General features: G+C 42.3%; 1 protein-coding gene across 5 annotated transcripts in view; it reads right to left on the bottom strand.

The window, feature by feature from the left end:
• Positions 1 to 25,732, bottom strand: part of ALDH16A1 (aldehyde dehydrogenase 16 family member A1) — a 43,380-nt gene that overhangs the window by 8,964 nt on the left and 8,684 nt on the right. For 3 of the 5 annotated variants that reach the window (XM_088142741.1, XM_025168853.2, XM_088142739.1), the window contains 12 exons: positions 24,354 to 24,532; positions 23,301 to 23,378; positions 21,186 to 21,370; positions 19,441 to 19,593; positions 18,846 to 19,043; positions 17,438 to 17,536; positions 15,465 to 15,601; positions 14,765 to 14,870; positions 14,512 to 14,681; positions 12,180 to 12,350; positions 2,663 to 2,867; positions 1,030 to 1,215 (listed from right to left, as the gene is read on the bottom strand). In XM_088142741.1, the coding sequence (XP_087998867.1) occupies positions 1,030 to 1,215; positions 2,663 to 2,867; positions 12,180 to 12,350; positions 14,512 to 14,681; positions 14,765 to 14,870; positions 15,465 to 15,601; positions 17,438 to 17,536; positions 18,846 to 19,043; positions 19,441 to 19,593; positions 21,186 to 21,370; positions 23,301 to 23,378; positions 24,354 to 24,532 (1,867 nt within the window). The remainder of the gene's footprint in view (positions 1 to 1,029; positions 1,216 to 2,662; positions 2,868 to 12,179; positions 12,351 to 14,511; positions 14,682 to 14,764; positions 14,871 to 15,464; positions 15,602 to 17,437; positions 17,537 to 18,845; positions 19,044 to 19,440; positions 19,594 to 21,185; positions 21,371 to 23,300; positions 23,379 to 24,353; positions 24,533 to 25,732) is intronic. The other 2 variants (XM_025168852.2, XM_088142740.1) reach the window with 1 other exon arrangement.

Genomic DNA, 25,732 nt, shown 5'->3' with positions numbered 1-25,732 from the left:
ATGAATTACAAATATATCTATATATCTGCTCCTGTCTGTGCTCCTGCACTCTGAAGATGCCGGTCACAGGTGCTGGCGAAACGTTAGGAAACAAAACTTCCAGAACACGGCCACACAGCCCGGAAGACCCACACCAGTCATATCTATATATCCATTGATACCATGGCAGAATAAGAGCATGTGTACAATTGTCTTCAGTTATGCAACTTGCTAAAGACAAACTTTGGCTCTTCCCAAGTGAGAAATTTTGCATTCTTGGGGTACCACAGAATCCACACTGTGCCTGTTCATTCCAGACTCAAAAGGAAAAAATGTGCATTCCTAAAGCAAATCAAAATAACCACCACCACAATGATAATAGCTGCAACCCCTTTGGCCCAATTTTTAGCCCCCCCACCCAGCTCAGAGAAAACAAGAAGGTTTCTTCCAACACTGTCTTCCAAAAGAAATAGACATTTCCCTCTTCTAATTCCCCTTGGAGAAAATGAATGATGGAAATAAATTATGAATTCTAATGGGCTGTAAAAGAGGTGCAAGCTGAGGGGAATGAACAAAAATACAGTTGAACTAGAAGAAACTCTTGTGCTCTAACTTCTACAGTACTCAGTTAATAACTCCTAATTAGCAATCGATTAATCCTGCCCCCCCCCCAACACACACTTCCATTTGATTTATAAACTCAGCCAACTGGACTGCTCTCTTCCTTCTATGATTAATCACATTTTTATGACTTTAATGTTATGATTTTTTAAATGAAGTTCTGCTAATGTGAGGTCTCTTCTTAGAGTCTTGCAAAGCAGGCAGAAATGTATTTATTGCTAAGTAAGTAAGTAAGTAAGTAAGTAAGTAAATAAATAAATAAATAAATATTCTTCTAGGGAAAAAATAGCCTGGAAGAGAAATGGACAATATGCTCCTTGGAGTGGTCGAGGTTTATCCATGGGGGCAGGTGCCTTTCATGTGTGCATTCATTCACAAGTGCCTTTTCCATGTTCTGCAAGATAGGTCAGAAGGGAACAGCAAAAGTACCTGATATAAGTCCAAGGCAAGCAAAGGGTATCGCTCGCTGGGAATGATCACAACACAGTTGCCACGAGTAACTGCTGGAGCAAACAAGCTGACAAAACTGAGGAGGGGCTGCTGGTCTGGACAGGCAATTCCCACGACACCAAGAGGTTCTCGAAAGAGAACAGAGGCACCGTACAGAGTGGTTTCCTGCAGCAGAAAAAGGCACAACCAGAAGTCCAAGGTTTGTAAAGAGTGAGAGAGGATAAAAACTCTCCCATTAACAATACCCCCACTTGAAACCATCCTATTGCAGGCCTCCATTTTCTTCCTAAACCAGTGTTGTCCAAACTTGGCCACTTTAAGATGAGTGGACTTCAACTCCCAGAATTCCCCAGCCAGCATGGCTGGCTGGGGAATTCTGGGAGTTGAAGTCCACTCATCTTAAAGTGGCCAAGTTTGGACAACACTGTCCTAAACCGATCTGCTGAAATGCTGACGTTCTAAGATTTTGGTTTCATACACCCCTTCCTTTTCAAGCATTCTTAGAAGGGTTTCCCTAAACCAAAGGAGAGGTGCCAGACACCATGCAGCCCCAATGTCAGCCTTGCAAGGCAGTCCAGATAAGAAGCACACCCAGAAGTACTAGCTCCAACTTTATGGTAAGGTTACAGTAACAGAATCTTGCCAGGGCTGAAAGTATATCTCTCCCCCCTCACTTTTACAGTCCAAGAACCTAAGGGAGGGTCCCTTCTGAGTCTCTTGCCATGGCCCCATTCCTTCTGTGGGCTCAGCTGCCTCTTATCTGACTGTTGCCTAGTCTGAATGTTGCCTAGGCTTTTCCTCTGTCTCCCAAGCTCGTTCTCACATACCATTACATCCTTCTCAGTCACTGGTACATACGAGGCCAATATCTGTAGAGAGGAATCTTAGCCCTTGCAATGGCATGCACGGAGGCCTCCATGTGACCTGAGTGCTGCCTTTGGGGCATTTTAGCTTGTGGAAGGCCTCTGTATTTGCAGTTACACCCAGCAAGGTGTCCTCTTTTTCCGATGTTCAGTGTTCACACGCAAATACAGGGGATGCTGCAAGAGGAGTGTCTCAGTGTGGTACCACTACTTTTCAGTACTGAGCATTTTTAAGAATACCTACCTAAAGAGGGGAATAGAGTCATATAAATAAAAGATGACACTTCCTATCAACTTTGATCAGATTTCCCAAAATTGTTCTGGAAGGGCTAAACCATAACTTGGGTAGCAGTACACATAGATTGACTCGTTTGCCCATCTACAGGTCAACTCTGATTGGCATTAACTCCCACAACGGCCTTCATCTTGTCTTTCTTTAGCTGTATAGACCGAGGCCCAGAAATCCTTCGCCAGCATAGTCATTGCTCAGACTTCTGTGGATTGAACTCCACATGTCTGAAGGGCACAAAAGTTGGAGAACGTTATTCTAGAGTCTTGAGCAGAAATATATCTTTGTCACTCTTTGAAGTAGGGATTGAACCTAAAACCTTCTGCAAGTAAAGCTACTCCTTGAGCACTGAGCATGGTCTCATCTCAAACTCTTTCAGGCATTCAGCCACCCTCCATCCATCAACAATTATAGAGTACAAAGTGGCACCACATATACAAGGACAAGGCCCTATTCTCACCTGCACAGTTCCACCATATTTGTCAGAGTAGGCTGCCCAATAAAAGAGTCGCTGCACACTAAGATCCACCTCCAGCAGAGCTTTCTCTTTTTCTGTACCCGTTAATGATTCCAGCTGTGAGGCAATCTCAGCTCGACGGAGTTCCAGATTCTCAGCCAGGTAGTACAAGATCTGTGCCCGAGTGTGTGCTGTTTGCTTTGCCCATCTGGTATGAGACCAACCCAAAGTTAGACAAGAAAATTAGCAACGTTGTTCATGGAATAACCCAGAAAACTTCATCTATCTTCTTGAGAATGTATAAGCAACTTTACTGCATCAAGAAAAATGATATTTAGCCCAGTGTGCCAACTAACCGGATGCCCCAAATAGCAGAAAAAGTCAAGGGAACTTCAATCAACCAATCAATTGGGCCAGTTTGTTTCTCTAGGAATCATTCTTGAGACACATGAATTAAATAAAACCTTTTCTAAATGCAAACTCTATTTGTTTCAGTATTAGCCAGGGTTAGACTATGACTCCTATCACATCTTCCCTTCCCTACCAGATGCGATAGGAGTTGTAGTTTAACCCTGGCTAATCTAGACTGGAGAAAATCCTGGAGTATTCAAAAGGTTGTCCCAACATGGATTTCTTTTTTCTTATGGCAAACATAAGCTAGCAAATTGACAAATGTATATCAGTTCTCACATGATTAAAGTGAGTCAGGTCACCGCCAAATTGAGGAACAGATGGAAACTGTATCTCCTGTCCAAAAAAGAATAACTTCTAGCCCTTTACATAGAATGAGTGGGAGACAGAGGTTCAAGGAATTTGGACATTAATCATTATAAACAGAATTCACATTTAATACATAGCAATCACTAGAATAATTGGAAAATCATTCCGTTGCTTTGGTAAGTAAATTTATTTATATCTGTCCTCATTTCCTGGGAAATACTTTTTTGCTGTGTTTTGTCTTGTTAATCAAGAAAAGCCTGACAACAGCAATGTCTTATTGATAAATTGTATGTTTGCAAATACCACAACGGGGAAAAATATAGTAATACAATTCTCTTACCAGCACAGACTACTTATGTGTAAGTTCACTTGTGTAAGTTTTCTTTTAAGGTCTTAGAAGCCATATTTTTGATTTTGGGCCATCAAGTTGGTGTTGACTGTTAGCAACCACATAGATTTTTTTCCAGTTCAAACATAATCGTTAATTAGATTTTATGTACTAGATTTTATAAGCTGCCTGAGTGCATCACAACTCTGGACAGTGTACAATATTTATGTACTATTAAAGAGGGCTGCTGGGCAGCTATCTGCAGACATGATAAGAGTAGAAAAATAACTATGCCCCTTTTCACCATCATATATCCCTTAATATGGGCTCTTACTCATGCTGTGTTAGATTCACTCTTTGTCTCCCTCCAATGATGCTCTAGGTGTCTCTTCTGGCATCTCGTCTTCCACATTTCCTCAGAGAACTAAGGCACGCCTTGGGATCTAATTGGGGTGCACCATTAGAGGCCTCACGGGAGCACCCTCATCCAAGGCCCTCATCACATAACTATTCCAGGCAGCCACCAAGGCCTCAACAGAACCCCCACCAGATCTTTAGGAAAAACTCCATCCCCCCCCACCCAGAACTCTTCCAAGCCCATTAGTTGCTTGGGGCAAACAGATCTAATAGGTTCTAGCTCCCTGTATGTCGCTGAAAAGCAATCAGAGTGACTTGACTGTGGGAAAAGACTGGTGGCAACACCCCTAAATTGTATTACAACTGTCGCAGGACAAAAACCAGGACTAATGCGTGACTCCTGCTGTGTGCTGGGCTCTCAATGACTTGGGTAAGGTCCATGGTTGCATAACTCCTGGGTTGTTCCAGACATCAGCCCAACTGGGGGCAGACTGAAGGCCCCAAGAACTATAAATCTTGGACGCCCCACTGTCAACTCAGCAACAGAATCTGGCAGTTCAGGATTTTAAGATTTAAGTTAGCAGACTTCTGACTAACTCCTCGTAGGAAGAATCGATTAAACCTGGACCCAGCTCGTTCTCAAGAAACAGTAGATAGTGAAATGCTTCTATGAAGCTTTCAAGTATGCCATCTGCCAGTCCTTCAAGGTAGGCAGATCAAGAAAAAGCATGAGGGGGGTTCCAGGAATGCTTCTTATTGTAGTAAAGTAGGATAACAGAATTTTGAAAGTTTGTCCAAGTTTCTCTCTGTTCCATGTTATACTAAGCAAAATAAAGGCATGTTATCCTACTTTACTACAATAAGAAGCATTCCTGGAACCCCCCCTCATCCCTATTTTGAGTTTCTTTCTTATGCTTCTTTCCCAGGATTGTGTCATCTTTTCTTCAAGTTTCCTCTTAAAGGGATGTTCATTCCTGACCTACTCCTATGGTCACCTCTAAACTCCTTTACAGCCATCCCTTGCTGTTTTTCCACAGAACGTCATGCTGTGACAAACGTTACCTCTGAAAATGGAGTTGGCTACTTGTGTAATGGGTATTGAGGGATCTATTTGCTTTATAATTTCCAACAGTCTGGAATAAAAAAAGTCTATTTGTGTTTTACCTCCACAGAACTTCAGCTTGTCATACAACACAACAATTACAGACAATTAGGCATGTCCTTAAGACCAGTAAAGCAAATGGGAAGGACAAGCCTACAGCTGGATTTCTGAGAATGTGTTTCAAAGTTTGAACTGACTTTTTTTTCTATAGAAAGGCAAGGAAGTCTTTCAAGCAATTTTGTCAACTTTTTTCAAGGTATTCTGTCCTTAATTAAAAATATACAAATTGCACAGACATATTGAATCTACATATCTATTGTTGGAAGCTCTTATTTTGCTGAATCAGATCCCATGATCCTACAATACTGGAAATATATACTTTATCCTGTTGAGTTTAATAGAGAGTGAGAGGAAAAAGGAAAAATAGCCAGCAACAACATACAAGGAGTAACCCTGAAATAGTTACAAGTAAGAAAAAATGGGTGGGGGGGCAATCTGAGATACAAGAAATCTTTTGAGGGCACAGGGTTATTGGAAGCTGTATTCCAGTGCATAAACCAAATCACATAAGAGGTTAACTTGAGGTCTGGGTAGTATCTTCATTAAAAAAAAAAAGGTAGTTCCGAAACATACATGTGTCTATAATGTGTTTGTGCATGAAGACATGAAAAATGAAGTTTTAGAGAATTTCACCCTTCAGAAAATATCATCTAAGAAGAAAAAAACACACACACATAGAGAAAGATTAGTCCCTAGAAACAACAGCTGCAAATCACTGGCATAAGAGAAATACATAGAAAAGGGATTCATCTGGTCATGGCTGATAGACAAATGATCATAAACATGGCACAAAAGGAGATGCACATTTAGGCAGCTACATCTAACATTTCATCTTGGCTTAAGCCCAACATGTTTTCATTGACAGTCAGAGGCTGTGTCAATACCTTTGATGCCTTGAAAAGGAAAATCAGCCAGCTAAAGCTGAGGTTCTGTCAAAGGCCAAGCTTATTGCTGGCAAGATTTTGATGTTTTTCCTTGGAAAACCTGAGCTGTTCTCCACCCATCCTAACCTTTATAAAAGTAGCATATGTTTGCAGAAGTCCCCTCAAATTTGAAACTCAAGTGGATTCTTGCCTTGCAAGAATGAAAACTAAAGTCTCAGCAAGTTGCTTTTTTCCCACTCTTCTGCCTGCTCTGCAGGAGTTGTCCACACCTTCAGAGGACAGATAAACGTTTGTGACGCTATGGAAGGGGCAGGGGATGAAACCAACACTTTCTGGAGGCAAGGTGTACCCTGTCATTGTTCCCAAGGATAGGAAAACAGCTTAAAGAATCCTGGCCCTTTTTTTTTTTAGAAGAAACAAAGCAATAGATACTACTCCAGTTAAGTTGATGGCTATTAGATAGATAGATAGATAGATAGATAGATAGATAGATAGATAGATAGATAGTCAGGATGACAGCTATAGTTAACTTAATTCAGTTAATATCATTGTTCTGTCCACCTAATAATTTACTTCTGGCGCATGAATGTTTCCCATCTGCAGCAATTTTGGGAGGGCATCTGGGGGTTGCAGGAGAGCAACCACCTTTTTGAACTGGAAGTATGTTACAGATGTAGGGCCTTTTTAAGACTGGAAGGGGGCTATAAGCCAGATACAACTAATAGGCCAACGCCTCTCCTGTCCCAAACGTATTCAATCAAGGTCACAATTTTCCTATAACAAATGAGAAAACAGTGTCCCAGCTGCACTGGGGTCCCAGGGACAGGGGGAGTAGTTTGAAGCCTCCTGCTATTGATCCAACAAAGGCTCTAATTGCTTTCTTCTCCTTGCTTCCCAGCAGATGATCAATCAATCTGCTTGATCTACAGTGGACAGAGCCTCTCCCCCCTCCCCACATCCAACCCATTTATGTTCCCATTTATGTTCCTATCGATTGCTTCTTGTTGAACATGAAGGAAACATTTTGCCCTCAAACAGCAGTGCTGGAATCTGCTTTCTCCCAGAAGTGCTTAAATAGAAGAAAGTAAAGGGATGTGCAGGGTAACAAATTCAAGAGTAAATCTATCCCACTGAGTTCAAATATTAAGAAACAAGCCTCCGTAGGAGAGAAATATAACTGGAAACCCTGCACATCCATCAATGCAGCCCCTCCAAACATTTCTGCCCAAGAGTATCATAAGGGGACAGACATTTCTTTGAGTCAGTCTTGACTCCTGGTGATTGGACTAGTCTCTACAGTTTTCTTGGCAAGATTTCGGAAGTGGCTTGCTGTTGTCCTCTTCTTCCCAGGGATGAGACAGAGTGACTGGTCAAGGTCACCCAGCTGGCTTTGTGCCTCAGGCAGGACTGGAGCTCATGGTCTCCTGGTTTCTAGCCCGGTGCCTTAACCATGACACCAAACGCTCATATCTAATTTAATTAAACCTAAAACAATATTGATTTTTGCTTTTATGCCTCAAATTTAGTATTTATCCCTAGCCCTGTCTACTGGAGGGCATCCCCAATATACCAGTCAAAGCCCAGTATGGCCCTCAGTACTCCCCAAATGGTACTCTCCTGCTCTACAGCCTTGTCGCAAGTTCAGGCATCTTTAGATAACAAATGAATGTTGGAAAGCTTGTTTTATGCAGACATAACAGATTTGCTAGCTATCTTTCTGTGTCTGCAACAAAACCAATACTTAGGATTTCTCTCTCTCTCTCTCTCTCTCTCTCTCTCTCTCTCTCTCATTCAATGGCAGCAACTACTGGTTTCATCCATCAGCCAAGAGGCCAAGGAACAGTAGAAGGGTGACCTCCTTCTTCCCAGAAGAAGATGTGATACTTTTGTTAACCCAACTGAATCACTCCAGCATAGAAGAAAAAATCTATTTCCTCCTGACCAATGTGGACAAACATATAACATAACAAGTTGCTGGTTGTTTGCAATGGTCGCAAGGAAGATACAAATGCAGAAGTTGACAGATAGTGCTGTTAACTGTAGCGGGGGGACGGGAATGAATTGAACAGATGTGGATTGTTGTAATTTTATATGAAATTTTACTAAAACCTATGGTTACAAATAAAACTACTAAACGTATTTTTAAAAAATCAGAAACCAGCCTGAATCCTTTTATCAGCCATCGAAAGGCAAGCTACAGGTAGCTTTGCGTTAACCTCCCTGCCATCTTACAAAGAACTGGGAACTGCCTCTTCCATCAGCCATAACAGAAAGGTTCGCCAATGGCTATTAACACAGCAGGATCAACAAGGGAAAATCAACATGGGTCAAACTGGATTCAGCCCTCTTACAGCCCAGCACTATTCTGGTTTTGAAAAATGCATCGTTCTCTGTTTTTCCCCTCCTGTCTTCCTTGCCATTGCACCTCTTTTGTTTAGGTTGTAAGACACATACAATGGCTAGGTCTCTTTTAGAACTGAAATGCTTTAATGGAAAAAAATTACCTGAATGCAAAAATACAATCAATAAATGTGTGTGCCTACATATAGTTAACCACCCCCCCACCCCAAAATAGGAAGGGTTTCTCAGAGCAAAAAGGAAAGGGATTTGAACACATTAAAACAAGCCATATTTTCTTCTTTATTAATAGCAGGGAGAATCAAAGAAAAATCATAAAGATTGAGAGAGATGGAATCAATCAATTCTTCATCTCCCATGTGTATTTTCTTGCATCCCCACCCTCTGATACATTCTGTTAATAACAACTTTAGTGCCAAATAGCCTCAGGAAAAGCGGGTGGGAAGACAGGACTCCTCAAATCCATCCCAATGACAAGATCCTAATCCAGATTTTTGTCCTCCCACCCCACCCCTACAACTTGCAAGGAAAAAGTTGAGATAACTCTGGAATCCTCCAGCTCATTCACTGGTATTTACATTTGTAGAAGCTACATTTGTGAATAGAACCAAACACTTCAGGAATATACCTAGGGCAGATACTTTAAGTTCCAAAAGGCCAAGTGAAGTTCACTGCAAAAGTTACAGGGTATGCTAGAAAAACTGCATCTCTGAGCTTTTTCTCCAAATGGTGGGAGAAAAGAGAAGAACAAAAGCTATTATTTCTGCAGAAAGCAGACTTGAAAGGGAGAACCTAAATAAGGATTCCCAGTAATAACTTGTGGTATCTTCCTGAGTCATCAAACCATCACTGTGTCAAAATAGCAGTAACAAAAGTAACTTTTATATTACTCAGTAATGGCTGGATGACACTAGAATATACTGTAAATCAATGAGATGGATACTGAATCTCTGAATTTGGGGAAAAGGAAGAGGTAAGCAAAGAGGGAATCCCTTGCTGGCTAGATCTGCTCCGAATATCCTTGTGGTCCACAGGATAAGATGTACCAGAGTTCACGATTATGGACCTGTATCTTCAATAATCCATGGCTGCTCTTGATTAAAAGCAAAGAAAGCAATATTCTTCTTAGAAGCATATGAACTCAAAACAGATATTCAATGGTAACTAGAAAAGACACCACTTATCTGGCTTCCTTCAATTTCCCCATTCCGTGAAACTTTTGAAAGCTCCCATCTCCCACTACAGCTTTCCTAAATGTGTCATCCTCCAAATCAAGCCTTCCTTAATTGTTCGTCCTTTGAGGATTTGCAGTCCAACACATTTGGACAGCATGTCTTTGCAAAGGCTGCCAACTGAACATTAGCCTAGAATTAAGTATAAGCATTTATAACCAAAACAGCTCCTTTGTGGCTTTGTCATTTACTACTAGCTCTAATTCCCACTTTTCTTTTTTCTTTTTCCCTTACATATGTCAGGCATTAGATCAGAGTTTCCCAATGTCAGCAACTTTATGAAATACCGCTTTAGATTGGAAGCTAATGGGGGACTGTCATTTTGGTGCAACAAAAATCAAATGCTACTAGGGTGACAGCTCTTAGCAAGTAAGCCATTACCTATCCCAGTCAATGTAATAGCAGAACCATTCTTTGTTTTGAGCACGGCTGGCCTCTGAGCTATTCTTATGTGACCAAAGTCTCTTCCATTATCTTCATTTTTCCTACAGATAACCTATCAACAATGGCTCTGTTCTGGGTATCGTTCAGCTGCAGCATTAAAAGCACAGGAAGGTGTTCACGCACAGCTAAACTACTTGCTGGTTTTTGTCTTCACTTACCTGGCAGAGCAGGGTTTTGTTCTCAGTCTTACTTTTAAGATTAAGACATTTTAATCTTAAAAGTACATGCTTAGATGCACACTTTGTTTTTTGAGTTGAGAAAGACAGTTCAGAATATGGAGACATATAACAAGGAAAAGATAACAGCATTCAAATCTGTGCAGTGATGCATATCCAGTAGCATACCCATAATTGAGTAGATCGTATCAGTGTTTCTCAACCTTGACCACTTTAAGATGTGTGGACTTCAACTCCCAGAATTCCCCCACCTCCATGCTGGCTGGAGAATTCTGGGAGTTGAAGTCCACACATCTTAAAGTGGCCAAGTTTGAGAAACACTGGTCTGTATCAATTGCACTGGAATCCCAGGTCCTGTCCCTCAGCACCTGCATATAAAAACCCAAAGTGACTCAGTGATTTCTGGCAACAGAGCTGGAAAAGATCTTTGCTTGAAACTCAGTCAGTCTTTCCTAATCTGGACGCCTTCCAGATGTGCTTGAATTATGAGTCCCATCTCCCTCTGGCAGTTGGGGATAGCTGAGCTGAGTGAACCAATGATTTGGTTCAATAAAGGCCACAGTGCATCTTCAAGGTTGTACATTAAAGGGTGGATACAGGGAGGCAGGCATGGAAGACATTTGGGGGAAACAACCACACAGAAGCTGAAAGTCTGTCTTGCGTATTGCACAAGACGGGGAGAAGACAGCAAGAAATAAAGTAACACTTCTGCCAAAATATAAAAATAACATTCCCATCCCCCCTTTCACTCTGTCAAGATTCAGATGATGAAATCGTACTTGGGTTAAGAAAATCAGAACTAATCACAAACTTCTGCTTAAATATCAGTCTGCGAGACCTAGGAAAGGCAGTGTATTAGAGGAATAGCTTGCATCTAATGTCCTCTGCTGATGGGTCTTAAGAAAAATAGCAAAAATACTTTATGCAGCTTCACCCTTACACAGACTTTCAGGTAACGTCAACTGAATTGTTTTCTCAATTGGACAAGCTTGAGGCCACTGCTCCTATAAACCGAATTAATTTACATACATACAGAACTTAGTGGTAGTCAATCAGCCAAAGTCAATATTCTGATGTCAGTTACTGGTTTAAATATTCCTCTGACTTGTGAGAGGGATTTTATTCATCCGCTATTAGTCACTGCCTTTTTTTAAAAAAAAGAAACATCTGGTAGTGATTCCAATTCAATGCAATTTGTTGTATAACTACCCAGAGATATTATTTGCCATTTGTAACAAACCCCAGAATGGAATCTTAAATATAATTTTTCCCCCTTGGATTCAAGACTTTCTGGAGAGATACAACTTGATTCCTTGCACTAAGCAGAGGGCTGGACTGGATGCTCTACACCAGTGTTTCTCAATCTTGGCAACTTGAAGACGTGTGGACTTCAACTCCCAGAATTCCCCAGCCAGCATAGTCCACACGTCTTCAAGTTGCCAAGGTTGAGAAACACTGCTCTACACAGTGTTTCTCAAACTTGGCCACTTTAAGATGTATGGACTTCAACTCCCAGAATTCTCCAGTCAGCATGGAGGCGGGGGAATTCTGGGAGTTGAAGTCCACACATCTTAAAGTGGCCAAGCTTGAAAAACACTGCTCTACAAGATCTCTTCGAACTCTGTGGAGCTATTTAAATATTAAGGCAAGACAGAGTGTCAGTTAACAGAGAAGAAGAACCATCATGGGGTGCTTTGCTTGAAGCATGTAGCTGGGCTCTTCCTGCGAGCGTGCCTGATAAACCACAGACAGCTCCCTCTACGTAGCCCACAATCTGAATTGGAGAAGAACAACCCCAAGTCCCTGGTTCAGATGGTAGACTAATTGAAAGGGCCGGATCCCCCCCTGCCCAGACTCACCCAGGCATTGCTTTGCGAGCAGCTTCCACAGCATTATGGATGTCTTTCACGCTCCCATCAGCCACACAGGCCACCGTTTTGCCAGCATAATCAAGGATGGCTCGGGAACTCATGGAATCTGGCCTCTTTTGAGCACCACCATAGTACAGCTTGTAGGTTCGGTCCACACTGCTTGCCCAAAGAAAAAGAAAAAAGAAACGATAAAACAGCCTTTTGAAATGGTTTCCAAAGAACAAGAGGCAGAGGCTGTTTTATCGCGCTGAAAAGGCCAGAAAGGCAAGGAACTCTGGGAGTGTAATTTTACAGATATGCGGAGACTTCATAAGGAAGAGTTCTATAAAACAGGCTGGAAACTGATTTAGTAAGTAAAAAAGTCTAGACGTCAGACAGTTCTTTTATTACGTTTAGTTCCTTATATTCAAAAGCTACAAAAATCCCCTATTTTCTCCCGGTCAAGACACAACAGATGGTGATGAATTCTGGTTATTTAATGAGGGGAGAAAGGCTGCCTTCTAGTGCTGAAATCCCCTGCATCAGTGCTGGATATGAGAGAATCAGCCCTCTCTTATTGATCATAGTGATGGTTCACATTCCTGCTCACTCCAAGGTTCACATTTCTGCTCCCTCACAAAGCCTGCTCATTGACCTGGGTCCAATCACTGCTTTTAGAGTTTACCTAAAGGTAGGGGAACTGCATACGTTGAACTTTGGAAGAAGGATTAGGTGTTGAGCAATGAACCAGAATAGATACTGAGATTTAAAACCCGGTGAACCCTGATCTTCACCACTTTCCAAAAACTCATTAAGGAGCTGCACTCCAGAACTAGGCAATGGATTCACCTTAAAAAAATATCCAGCAGTAAAGATCCTTTACTTTTTTTTTTTTGAAGCCTCATTTTAAATCTCCACTCCCATTGTTGCTGAAAAGCGACTTAGGATAAATACTCCAGGACTAAATCCTGCACTGGTTGTAAAGCTTCAGCAACCCTGGATGAAGTGCTGTGGGTCACCTTTTCCCAGTGAAGGTGGAGCCTAGAGGTAGAGGCAGCCTGACACCTCCATTACTGAGAGCCACTCTAGTGTAGTGGTGAAGGCACCAGACTAGGAGATTGTGAGTTCTAGTCCTCCCTTAGGCATGAAAGCCGGATGAGTGACTTTGGCCCAGTCCCTCTCTCTCAGCCCAACCCACCTCCCAGGGTTGTTGCTGTGGGAAAATTGAAGGAGCAGCAACACCTTGAGCTGTATAAAAAGAAAGGCAAGATATACATCTAATAATAATAATATGCAAACATCAAACCAGCACCTATACTCACTAGTCTATCCACCCTTTTAATATTTCCCCACAATGTAAGGCTTTTGACAGGAGTGTTCAGGCACTGCCCTGTGGAACAACTGAGTGTGGTTGGGTCGATCAACCCAGCCACACAGACAGAGTGCTGCTTTCAACGTCTCTCTTCAACAAGCCCAAGAAGCAGTGATGCTGATGCAAGGGGCTTAGCCCAAACAGCATTGTGAGGAAAATGAAAGCAGAAGTGGTGCCAGGAAGTCCAACCTCTTAGGACCAGCCAACATTGGATAAATTTAAATGAGAGGGGGGAGAGAGGTCCACCCCCAGCTATGGCAGAGGGCTTCTGGGGGGGCCCTCAGCATGCACTGGGGTCTGGATTGGCAGGAGAAATTAGGGCATCTTTTCATATCCTGCTCCTTGAAGAACATTCCCTATGTGAGCCTTCTTTGGGGATGATACCTCCATGTTACCTATGCAAGGAATCGTCCTCAACAAGAAAACAGCCAATTAAGATGAGAGAATCTTTGCCTTCTGTGTATGGCTGAGGCTTGCCTCTATCAGAAAGGCTTCAGCAGCCATAATGCGAGGTGATACACAGCCATATGCTAGAGCCAAACACATCCTCCTGCCAAGCCAGAACATTTGAGCCTTATTTTGTACACAAAAAAAGTATGATTTTTTTCCGTAGTTTTTTGAGAAAACTTCTCAAATTATATTATTTTGTTAAAGGAATCTTCACCTCATGAACTTTTGTTTAATTCTAACAGAGACTGCCCTCTTCTGCAGACGATTTTATAAGTCAAGCATTCCCCCACCCCAAAAAAACCCAAAACAAAACACCCTTTGGTTAATTTCTTTAGGAAGCCAAGACTAGAGAAACTGAGAGCCCTTGCAAGGAATTTCAGGAGAACATTCTGAGGTAGTGGCTGTAACTTCACCAAGCCTGACTCTCTCTCTCTCTCTTTTTAAAAAATCCTTGCTACAAAGTGTGTAAAGTAGTTTTTTGAGAGTCAGAAAATCAGGCGCTTTCACACTGAGTCTTACCTTGGAATGTTTCCTTTCAGCTCAGAAACTATAGAGCATGGAGCTTTCTTATCCCCAGGAATCAGGGGGAGATCACTCCCTGGTGAGGTAGCAAAGGTTTTACAATTCAGGTCCACAATATTGGGGTGTGGTCGAATTTCCCAGGTCGGTCTCACATATTCATAAAGTCCCTGGACAGAAAGAATTCAGAATGAAACTTAGAGGTGTGCTTGGATCCCTCCCTCCCAGCCAGTTACGTCTACTCCTCACTAACCTCTTTGCCTCCGTTCCGTCCATAGCCACTTTCCTTGCATCCCCCAAAGGCAGATGCAGCGTCTAACATATTGTGGCTGTTGATCCAGACTGTTCCAACCTGCAAACTAAGAAGGCAGAATGGAAAAAGGGGTGTGAAGTATCAAGCAGTTTGACGCAAGAAATTAGATACTTTTGCTGTTCCTGCACTCTTGGGAGACACATTCTTTAATTCCGCGAAGGTGTAGAAACCTACTCAGGAGAACAGACTGGACTGCTTCAGGCTACAAGAGCACGTGTGCGTGAGTGGCTGAAATCCCCCTTTTATAAAACATGCTGTACAAGTATAAATAAACAAAACGAACCCAACAGGGAATATTCTGGGTTGGAACCTTTTGAAGTGCTATTTTTAGGAAATGAAAGAAGAGGAGACATTCAGAAACGGCACGATAGTGGTTGATGCTACCATCTCAGCATCTTCAGTCACGTGATCCACAAGAGGTCAGATCTCAGAAAGGTTATTTCTGGGGGATTTGCAGATTTCTGTAGAATTACAGTTGGTACCCTGAGGTGAACTATTTCTGACCTCACTGGATACTGAAGCTCCTGTATTGATCAGATTTCTGTGATTGGGAAATGAATGGGAGAATCCAGATGAAGCAGGGATCCAGAGGAGAGATCATGACACCTTAACAAAGAGCAGGCTGTACTAAAAGTGATACCTGTGGGCAACTTCGAGAGCCAAGGGAAGAATCTCTGTCCACACACTAGCAACCAGTCCATGAGGAGTGCTGTTCCCCAAAGCCACCGCCTCCTTGGCTGTCCGGAAAGTCAGGGATACGAGAACAGGTCCAAAGATCTGGAAAAGAAAACACTTTAAATTAATTTTAAACAATGAGAATTCATTACCCCATGGATTTCCTACGAAAGCAAAATCTGCCAAGGAGGGGGAAGTTGGCTGAGGACAGCAGAAGCTGCTACGTGATAGAGACAGCAGACTAGTATTAACTGCTTACGTTAAATATTTTGCCTATGACGGAAAGCAACATTTCCTCCAAATCTTTAGGCTGGGGGTGAGCAACCTGGAGCCCCTGGGCCACAAACCTATCTTGGAAGCCTCCAGAATCCCTTGACCACAGTGACCAAAAATTGGTGGCACGGAAACACAGAGAATACAGAAAAAAGATGTAGTACACATCTTAAAGCAAATTTACTGTAGCTAAAAAATGAAGAAACAAGAGCCAAACACCCATCTCTCATACACAAAAAAGCCGGCGGGGGGACATGGGAAATATAAGGCCCTTCTCCATGTATGTGACAGGGCCATATCCACTTGGCATCACCTCCCACTGCACTATGATGATAAAGTTACTTTCTCATTAGGTGGTGTGCCCAACTGCCTTCTTTATGTGGCATATTAGGTACACATTTGTCAGCTTCGCTAATGTAAGGATTATCCTTATATTTCCTCTATTCCATCCAGTTTGATTAAAAGTCCTGGAATGTTCACAAGCTCATTCTCACTTTTTATCACAATTTGATGGCTCTTATAACTGTCACAAGAGGGCCCCCTGTTAGTACATCAAGGCATAGCTTTATTTCTTTGATAGATGTCACAGGTAGAAGGGAGGAACAACTGTTATGAACCCTAGGACTGTGCAAAGAGTTCAAAAGGGATGTTTTGCATGCTGGAGCAAGCAAAGCATCCCCCCATTTAAAACAGCCATATCCTCTAAAGGCCTCAGAGTGACTATTTCAGAGCTTTCCCCCAATTGTCTGTCTGTGTAGGACTGCAGAGCTCAGTTATCAGCAAAGCAGAAATGCTGTATCTGAGCATGCATGTGGGAAAGTCTTGGGAACAGGCAAGTGGACCCTTTTGGAAGATGGGGCTGCTTTAAAACTTTGAGGAGGGGTATCTTGTTGGCATGAATATACTTATCCTTCCTAATGCTTTGCACAGCTGTAACAACCAGCAAGCTTCAGACCTAGCATAGCACTGATCTTTTTTCAGACTTCTACCTGCAAACCTGCAAACTGCTACTCTAAGACATCTACTCATTAAACTTAGTATGACCCTTAAAACAGCCGTATCTTTTCTCAGGCTGGTCCAGAAACCTGAAAAAAGAGGGGCAGATTTAAGGAAAGTTCTTAGAGCTCTTGCATGAGGTCTGAAGCATTTTCAAAGCCTCGCTTTTGACCCCTGCCAACTAATCCAGCTTTCTTCAACCGGATGGCCTTCAGCATGCATGGAGCCTTACAGAAGTTACAATCCCAAAGTCCATACAGAGGGAAGAGAGGAAAGGCAGGAAAAAAGAGAGAGAAGGTAGGGGATTGTGAAAACTGCCCCGTTTAAATGGTCACAGGCGAAGTTTCAGAATGGCATCCTTCTCTAACTGGATGCCTTCCAAATATCCCAGAATTTCCAATTCAACGTGGCAGTTGGTTCAGTGGGAATTAAAAAAACTTAGTCTAACATGTCTGAAGACACCAGGTCAGGGAAGGATGGATTAAAACTAGTTTAAAAGCCACACCATTCGTCTTTTGAGATCTAGTATATGGCCAAACCATGGGTATTTGAAGAGGGAACAGCCCCTTGCTCAGCCTCAGTGCCACTTTCTTCTTATTCCACTTATTACCAGCATTAATTTCTGGGGATTAAATCAGAAAGCAGAGATTGTCTCTCATCTCCTCCTACCTCTTCCCTGACGCAGCGGGAGGTAGTATACACGCTGGTGATTAAGGTTGGAGGGTAAAACAGTCTACTTGATGGGAGAGACGCCCAGGCCTGGAAGATCTAAAAGAAAATAAACAATTACAGTACTTTTGAATTATGTTGACAGTCATAGGTCTCAGAAGTTCTAATTTGGATTCCTACACAGAGCAGGGAGTTGGATTCAGTACCCTAAATCAGTGTTTCTCAATCTTGGCCACTTTAAGACAGGTGGACTTCAACTCCCAGAATTCCCCAGCTGGCTGGGGGAATTCCGGGAGTTGGTCCACCCGTCTTAAAGTGGCCAAGGTTGAGAAACACTGCCCTAAATGGCCCCTTCCCATACTATGCCTCTATGATTTATATTCCATCTTTTTGCCCTCATTCTGAGACACTCAGGGCAGCAAATGGCAAGGCTACAAATTAAAAATAAACAGATTAAATGCTTTAAAAGCTGGTGGGGTTAAAAAAGTGCACACACACAAAATCACAAGCAGGAGGAACCTTGAAAATAGACGCCAAGCATACACTGCATTCAGGCTGTGGAAGGTAAGAACCAACTGGATCTAAGTAACATCAGGGTTCTCTACCCCAAAGCTCTCCAGATGCAGTGGCTTTCCCCATCATTTCCTGGCCAACAGATGAACAGAAACATCTTCTAACAAGCTTGAGGGATGCCAGGATGGAGAAGATGGTCCTGATTAATAGAAAAATCACTGTTCTTGATCAACTCCTGAATCAAACGAATAAAGCCCAATTCTTTTTAGAAATCTCTACTGAAATATTTCTTCCCTGCTACTAATATTTTTAAGCTGAAATCTTAAGTTTTACATTTTCCTTCAGTATTAGCTAACAACTGGCCAAGAAACAGAAGGCCATCATTTTAATAAATAGCACAGATGTTTCATGTACATGTATTTATATGTTTCATGATTTCACTCAGTAGGTTTATTTCTGTTTACCTCTTTATTAGCCTTAGTGACTTGGCTTTGGCCCTGGAACAAATTCCATATCTTCCATAAATTCCATTTACGGTAATGGACCGCTGTTTTAGCTTAAGACATTGTTATCAAATATGTGTGAAAGTTTACCGTTCCATCAAATATGCATTAATGAATTTATCCCCTAGGACAATTTTGATTTATTACACATAAAAGAAAAGCTAACTTCCCTGGAGCCAAGTTCAACTCATGTAGGGTTTTGTTTTGTTTTTTGCCATAAGACCAAACTGTCTTCTTTTGGGACTTCCAACTCTAACCTAGAACGCTTGGGTTTCCTGAGGCGGTCTCCCATGTTAAGAACTAACTAAGCCTGACCCTGCTTAGCTTCAACAATTATTAAAAGTTATTATTATTAGAATGACTTTGATGTGGCACAGAGCCTTCCCATTTACCTCAGCCCCTTCAGCCCGAGCTTCTTCCACCAGGCTCTCAAGGGCATTTCGTTGTTTCTCACTGGCCAATGGTCCCAGGTCTGTAGTTTTGTCCAGAGAGTCTCCTAAGCGGAGCTGCCCCATTCGGCGCTTCAGGCGTTGAATAAAGTCTTTGGCAATGGATTCCTGAAGGTACAGCTGAGTCCCAGCACTGTGGACCTGAGAATGGGAAGAAAAAGCCACACCCAGGGTTAACTCATTCACTATAGAACAGGAAGAGCCAGGATTTTGCAGCCAAGATTCTGCAGAATAAAACTCATTGCCTGATTCATTCAAAAAATATTTAAACTTCAGATGGTCTAGAATGTGTGGATAAACAATTACAAAAAATTCCATCTCACTGGAAGCGACTCTGGGTAATTTACAGTAAAAGAATAAATGTTAATTAAAATACAATATAACAATATTCCTACAAATAATAAATATCTTCCAAGATATTTCCCTCTTTTGCAGTGGTTGGGTTAGTATCCAGCAGCTGGAAAATAAGGGAAATGTTAAGAAACATCCATTCCCCAAGTCTCTTCTTTGGCCGATACTACCTTTCGTAAAAACGTACCTGTCCTCGATTCAGCCAGATGGCATCTACCAGAGCATCAACAGCACTATCCAGGTCAGCTGAGTCAAAGACAATGAAGGGCAACTTCCCCCCAAGTTGGAGACAGAGCTTCTTGCCACTCCCCGCCATGGCTCGGCGCAGACAACGGCCCACCTGTACCAGCAACACATTCCCTGTCACAGCAGCAAGGCATATTTAAAATGGCCATTGACCACCCCTTCCGCCCCACCCCAAAGTGTTAATAAATCTCCATTCCCCACATCAAATTCTTGTTCTGACTAGAACAAGGGAGAATGGACATGTCACTCATGTTGGAGTAAGTAGGAGACTGAAGGTCCTGCACTACTCTATATCAAAATAGGGAAATATAGTGGCTGATGGGAAAACACAAGAAAGCTGGAGCGAAGTGGGTATCTATTGAGGGAAGAAGCAAAGATGTTTGAAGCTGTTGCTCCCCAAAGTGAAATATTGCTATCTAATCCCTCAGAAAGCAGATCTAAAACATACAGTGTGTGTTCTTTACTGTGACCATCTCCAACAGGACATCTTCCTGTTGTGTTGGACTACAGCTCCCATAATTCCAACAAACTAACTGGAAACTTGGGAATTGCAGACCATCTAATAAAAGGCATCAGGTCAGGAAGGCTATCCTACCACTGCTGGGTACTCACAAACAGATTGCTGGCCTTATTTCCCCATTCCATCAGGTACCTTGATGGAACAAAAGGGGCGTTTGAGATTTTCCACCAAATTTGCAAGCAGGGGAATTGGTTGGACAATTTCTATTAATTTAATTGGACCAACAATTTCCCAAGGGCAGAAATGTTCTTCAGCAATGACAGTAGCACCATCAATGCAGAAAGCCCAGTGGGAGAATCCCCCCGCGCCTTCTTTTGTGGATTTAACCGAACCACGGGAAGTCAGGAAAGCAAAGACTGCTTATACAGTGGAAAATACATCTACATAAAATCTTTTGTCTATCTTGTTGCTCAGCCTCCCCTAATCTGAGCATCTTCAGATATATGAACTTCAACTCCCAGATTTCCCTAGTCAACATGGCCGCTGCTGAGAATTCAGGGAGCTGAAGCCCATATAGTTGAAGGCTGTCCAAACTGGGGAAAGCCACCATAAAAAATAAGTGTCAAAATACTACATTCCTGGTAATCCTGCTAAAAGATCTGTCTGTCTGAGAAAGCTTTAAAACCTGGCTCTGGGCCTGGACAATTTGTGAACCTACATTACAGCCTCAATTTTTTAATTTAATTTTTTAAAATTCCCTTGATGTAGTACATTATTCTTTTATTTTTACTATTTTTTTTCTGTTTGGCTTCTGTGGTGTGTTTTTCATATTTTCTCTGTATTATCTTGAGTTGCTTCACAATCAGACGGCTTATAAAGCAAAATAATAGTAGTAAGAGCAACAACAACCATAATAATAATAGTGCTTCCATATGAATTTCTCCAGAATTCTCTTCTCTTTTCAAAGAATGTCTGAAGCAAATTCTCTTTCATTAAAGTGAATGAGATGTGGTTAAAAAAAGGGGGGGTATTTCTCTGTCTGGCATCGGATGTAATATTTCATGCCCCATTGCAGGACAGGAGTAATCCTGCTCTTAATGCAACAGTTTACAAAATGCAGACAGAGTTGCAGCCTCATCACACATGCTACCCTCCAGGCTGGCAAACATTGACTTCCCTTTTTGAGCCTCTTCCTATGCCCTTGAATGGAGAGAAAGAGGTTCTACCTCAGCAGTTCCAGCAAAAGCCACTTTGTCAATGCCTGGGTGGAGCGCCAAGGCTTCTCCCAACCCCTGATCGCCAGTGATGACATTGAGGACTCCTGGAGGGAGCCCAGCCTGGGCACAGGCCTCAGCCAAGAACAGAGCGGCCACCCTGGTAGAGCTGGCTGGTTTTAAGACTGTGGCGTTTCCTGTGGGCAAAGCAAGTGGTGGTTAGGGATGAAGAAGAGGAGAAAAGGAGGGTAGAAAGCCAGAGAAATACCTATTCCCATGCTCTTCTCCCCCACCTGGTCTTTTAGCAGTCAGTGGCCTCCAAATATGTTGGACTCCAACTCCTATTATTCCCAGCCAGTTGGGAAAACTAAAGGACATTAGGCTGGGAAAAGTTGAAGTGGACAGAGGGGGTAAATGAGTTCCATGTCTTTCATGACCGAAACAGAAGACCTGGTAGAGGCGGTGCCGGATTTAGACTTGGCGAGCTCCTAAGCCAGTGTTTCTCAACCTTGGCAACTTCAAGCTGTGTGGAACTTCAAACTTCAGCTTGAAGTTGCCAAGGTTGAGAAACACTACCTTAAGTTATATAAAGCTTGGAGGCCTCTTGTTAAAAAGTTACATCAGAAGGTCTCACAAAGGTGAGTACCAAAAAAGGAGCTTGGGTTGCCACCAAAAAATTGAAAACCCACATATATATATGCCTTTTAATTACGTACAAAGCCATTTTAAAACTACACATAAACATTTGCTACAGAAGATGTTAAAAATTACAGTACACAAAAAAGCCACATAAAATTCTAAAAGCCTCCCCTCCTCCAAAATTCTGAAATGTTGTGAGGCCCTGTGGATTGTGAAGCCCTAAGCTGCAACTTGTTTATCTTATGCCTAAATCTGGTATTGGGTAGAGAGTCAGCAGAATGAAGACAATCAAGCATTTGTAAATAAGGACAATTTGAAAAAGATCTTGAGAAAACGTTGAGACATGGAGAACGTGGAAACAGCCTCCTTGTTTCCATCTCAAGGTTAGTTCTTGGGTGGGCAGGCAATGAAACTGAAAGAGCAGATGGAAGAAAGCTCCTTGGCTCTTAACATACCATGTGTTGGCCTTGCAGGGTAAACCAGATAGGAATCACAACCAGATGAGCTAATTCTACTTTATTGTAAAGTTACATCGACAGAATCTTGCAAGTCTGAAAGTACAGTTCTCTCCCCGGCTCCTTTATGGCCCGAGAAACTAGGGAGGGTCCCTTCTGAGCCTCTTGCCCCACCCACTATCCAGCTGTGGGCTGTGCTCTCTCTCATCTGACTGTTCCCTTGGCAGTGTCTCTTGGCCCAGTCTCCCAAGGCCTCTCCCACATACCATTACACAATAAGCTTAGGGAACATTCTTATGGAAGTGGAAGCTCAGAAGACTGGTATTAGCCATGTATAAAGACAAAGTATTTCCAAGTATGGTAAGCTGGGGACAGATAAATAACAAATAAATAAATAGATTTTGTGAGTTTATTAATCTACACAACATAGACTATTCAAAGCATCCAGCTGATAACTCCAGTTTATTGTTGTTTGTGCCTTCAAGTCAATATTCAATGGGAGAAGTCCATGAAATTTTCTTGGCAATATTTTCAGACTTAGTTTGCCACTGCCTTCTTCCTAGGCCTGAGAAAGAGTGACTGACCCAAAGCTGGCTTTGTGCCTAAGGCAGGACTAGACCTCACAGTTTCCTGGTTTCTAGCCCAGTGCCTTTAACCCCTACACCAAACTGGCTCTCAACTCCAGGTTACTTTCTTTAAAAACAGATATACTTTTGCTACCCCACATTTTTTCCAATAAACTGAAGGCAGGGCTCAAGTCTCTTTTTTTCTGCTTAATTTGACTCTCATGCCAACCTCATGATATATAAACTATATAAGTAAGATAAATAAATAAATAAAATAAATAAAAACAGATATATTTTTAACTACACTGCTACCCCAAATTTCTTCCAATAAACTGAAGGCAGGGCTCAAGTTTCTCTTTTCTGCTTAATTTTACTCTCATACCAACCTCATGAGATCGACCCAGTGACTTCTGTGTCTGGGTGGATCTCATTACTTGCTTGGATCAGTTGAAACCATTTTTACATACCCATGGCCAGGGCTGAACACAACTTCCACGTCAGAGTCAGCAAAGGAAAACTTCGAGGAATAAGAATAGCAACAACACCTACAGAGAGACAGGTTTCATTAGAAACCGAGAGTTTCCCTGATCACATTCAGAATCTAAAGCAATCTTCTTTAGGGGCCTCCAGATGTGCTAAACTTCCTCTATTCTGTACTTTGGGATCTGCCCAGAGAGGCTGTAGGGCAAGATCATAATTTCCTATAGGTGTTATTTCTTACGGAGGAATTCCATACAGTTCCAAGCCAGCAAGTACATTAATATGGTGGTGACTCATGGTTGAACCTACATTATAGCACACCATAGTTTTGGGAATGCAATCCCTGCTGAACTCAAGGAATTGACTTAAGAAATCCCTTATTGGGATTTTAAAAGTTTTCAATTATTTATTTATTACATAAGAAGCAGTCATGAGACTCAAGGCAATTTGCAACAATACAATACAATAAAAAGATATGTCATATTCATCCTTCCAATCTTTCCGATAAAAACCATCACCCAGTTAACCCAAAGCACATCACCCACATCAAAAGCAAAAAGATCAGTAAAGCAAAGGAAAAAAAGTGTTGCAGCCTTTATAGATAACTCCATCACTAGTGCTCATTTTTATTTCTTTTTATTTTTTATTACTGTAAACCCGGCTTTAGGCTTTTATTGTAAAACGTTAAGCCTACAGGAGTCAGCAGGGCAAAAAATAATGAATAAAAACAATGCAAAAAGCAAATACAATTAAACAAATACGGGGGTTTACTACTGGAACAAACACACCCCTTTTAGGTTCACACTGTTGTGGCCATTTGGGTGGTATTTCAAGCAGAAACAAGCCATTTCAAGCTCCAAGCGCTTTCAGAAGGTCAAAATGACCTGCAGTGAACCCAGAACTGTGTGGAACCCAAAACAGAGTGTTTCAATCATTTCACACTCCTCTAGTGCACCATGTTTAAGGGAGTAGGAAAACATGGCTTGGAAGAGGATGTGGGGTGCTTTTTCCAGGCTAAGATTCCAGTCTCCCCAGCTTACCAAGTGGTTTCCAGCCCTTCATCTCTACCTCCATCAGCTGGGCCCATCCTGCGTGGTGGTAGAAATGCCGGACAAGCAAAGGGAGATCTGCTTCTTGAGCTTCTCGAATTAGCTTTCCGCTGTCTAGACTCTCCAGAAGGCTGAGCAGCCGCTGATGTTTCTGGATGGTCCTAGCTACACTGTGAGAAGAGACAACTTCAGATGAAGCAGAGCTAGGCTGAATGAAGTGCCGAAGTGCCCTACCTATGGCTCCACATTATACTTCCGTGGCCAGCTGAGAGGACTAAGCTATAGCACAGTGTTTCCCAACCTTGGCAACTTTAAGATGAGTGGACTTCAATTCCCAGAATTCCCCAGCCAGCATTGCTGGCTGGGGAATTCTGGGAGTTGAAGTCCATTCATCTTAAAAGTTGCTAAGTTTGAGAAACATTGCTACAGTATCTTAAAAGAGAAACAATCCCCTTTAGATGCTGACTTCAGTAATCCAGCTGCCTTCCAGGCAAATGGACTCCAACTCCCAGAATTCCCCAGGTACTATGGCTCTTATTTAAAATTCTGGAAGATGAAATACATTTATCTGGAGAGTACCAACATAGAGCAAGGATCCTCAGGTATGCCAGCTTTAAGATGTGTGGACTTCAACTCCGGTTATTTGCCCTTTGTAACAAAGCCCAGCGTTAATCCTTATGGAATCTTAGATGTAATTTTTCCCCCTGGGGCTCAAGACTTTCTGTAGAGATACATCTTGATTCCTTGCGCTAAGCAGAGGGCTGGACTGGATGCTCTACACAGTAAACTTGGCAACTTTAAGATGTGTGGACTTCAGCTCCCAGAATTCCCTAGCCAGTCATGCTGGCTAGGGAATTCTGGGAGTTGAAGTCCACACATCTTAAAGTTGCTAAGTTTGAAAAACACTGAGCTATACTATAGGTGCTATACCATAACATAGCTTCTTTCAAAAATCATAGGCGATGCAGTTTGAGAATTCTACTGAAGATCATTTAGCACTCTGGTTTCCAATGACGCCCCCCCCCAAAAAAAACATTGTTAAAGAGGGATATTTCTGGATGGACCTAGCTAGACATGTTATAACTGAAAGAGCAAGCCCGTTGTAGTTGTAACAGTTCTGCAATCACCAGGGGTCCAGGGCAGGGGTGGACAATGGGAGTTGAAGTCCACTCACCAGGGGTCCAGGGCAGGGGTGGACAATGGGAGTTGAAGTCCACTCATCTTAAATGATGGACAGTACTGCAATCACCAGGGGTCCAGGGCAGGGGTGGACAATGGGAGTTGAAGTCCAATCACCAGGGGTCCAGGGCAGGGGTGGAGAATGGGAGTTGAAGTCCACTCATCTTAAAAGTTGCTAAGTTTGAGAAACA

Source organism: Python bivittatus, unplaced genomic scaffold (genome assembly GCF_059951505.1).
Source record: "Python bivittatus isolate LINGU-HERP-01145 unplaced genomic scaffold, Pbiv_v1 ctg000440_np1212, whole genome shotgun sequence".
In the NCBI taxonomy this organism is placed as follows: Eukaryota; Metazoa; Chordata; class Lepidosauria; order Squamata; family Pythonidae; genus Python; species Python bivittatus.
This window is presented reverse-complemented; position numbering and strand designations above follow the sequence as displayed.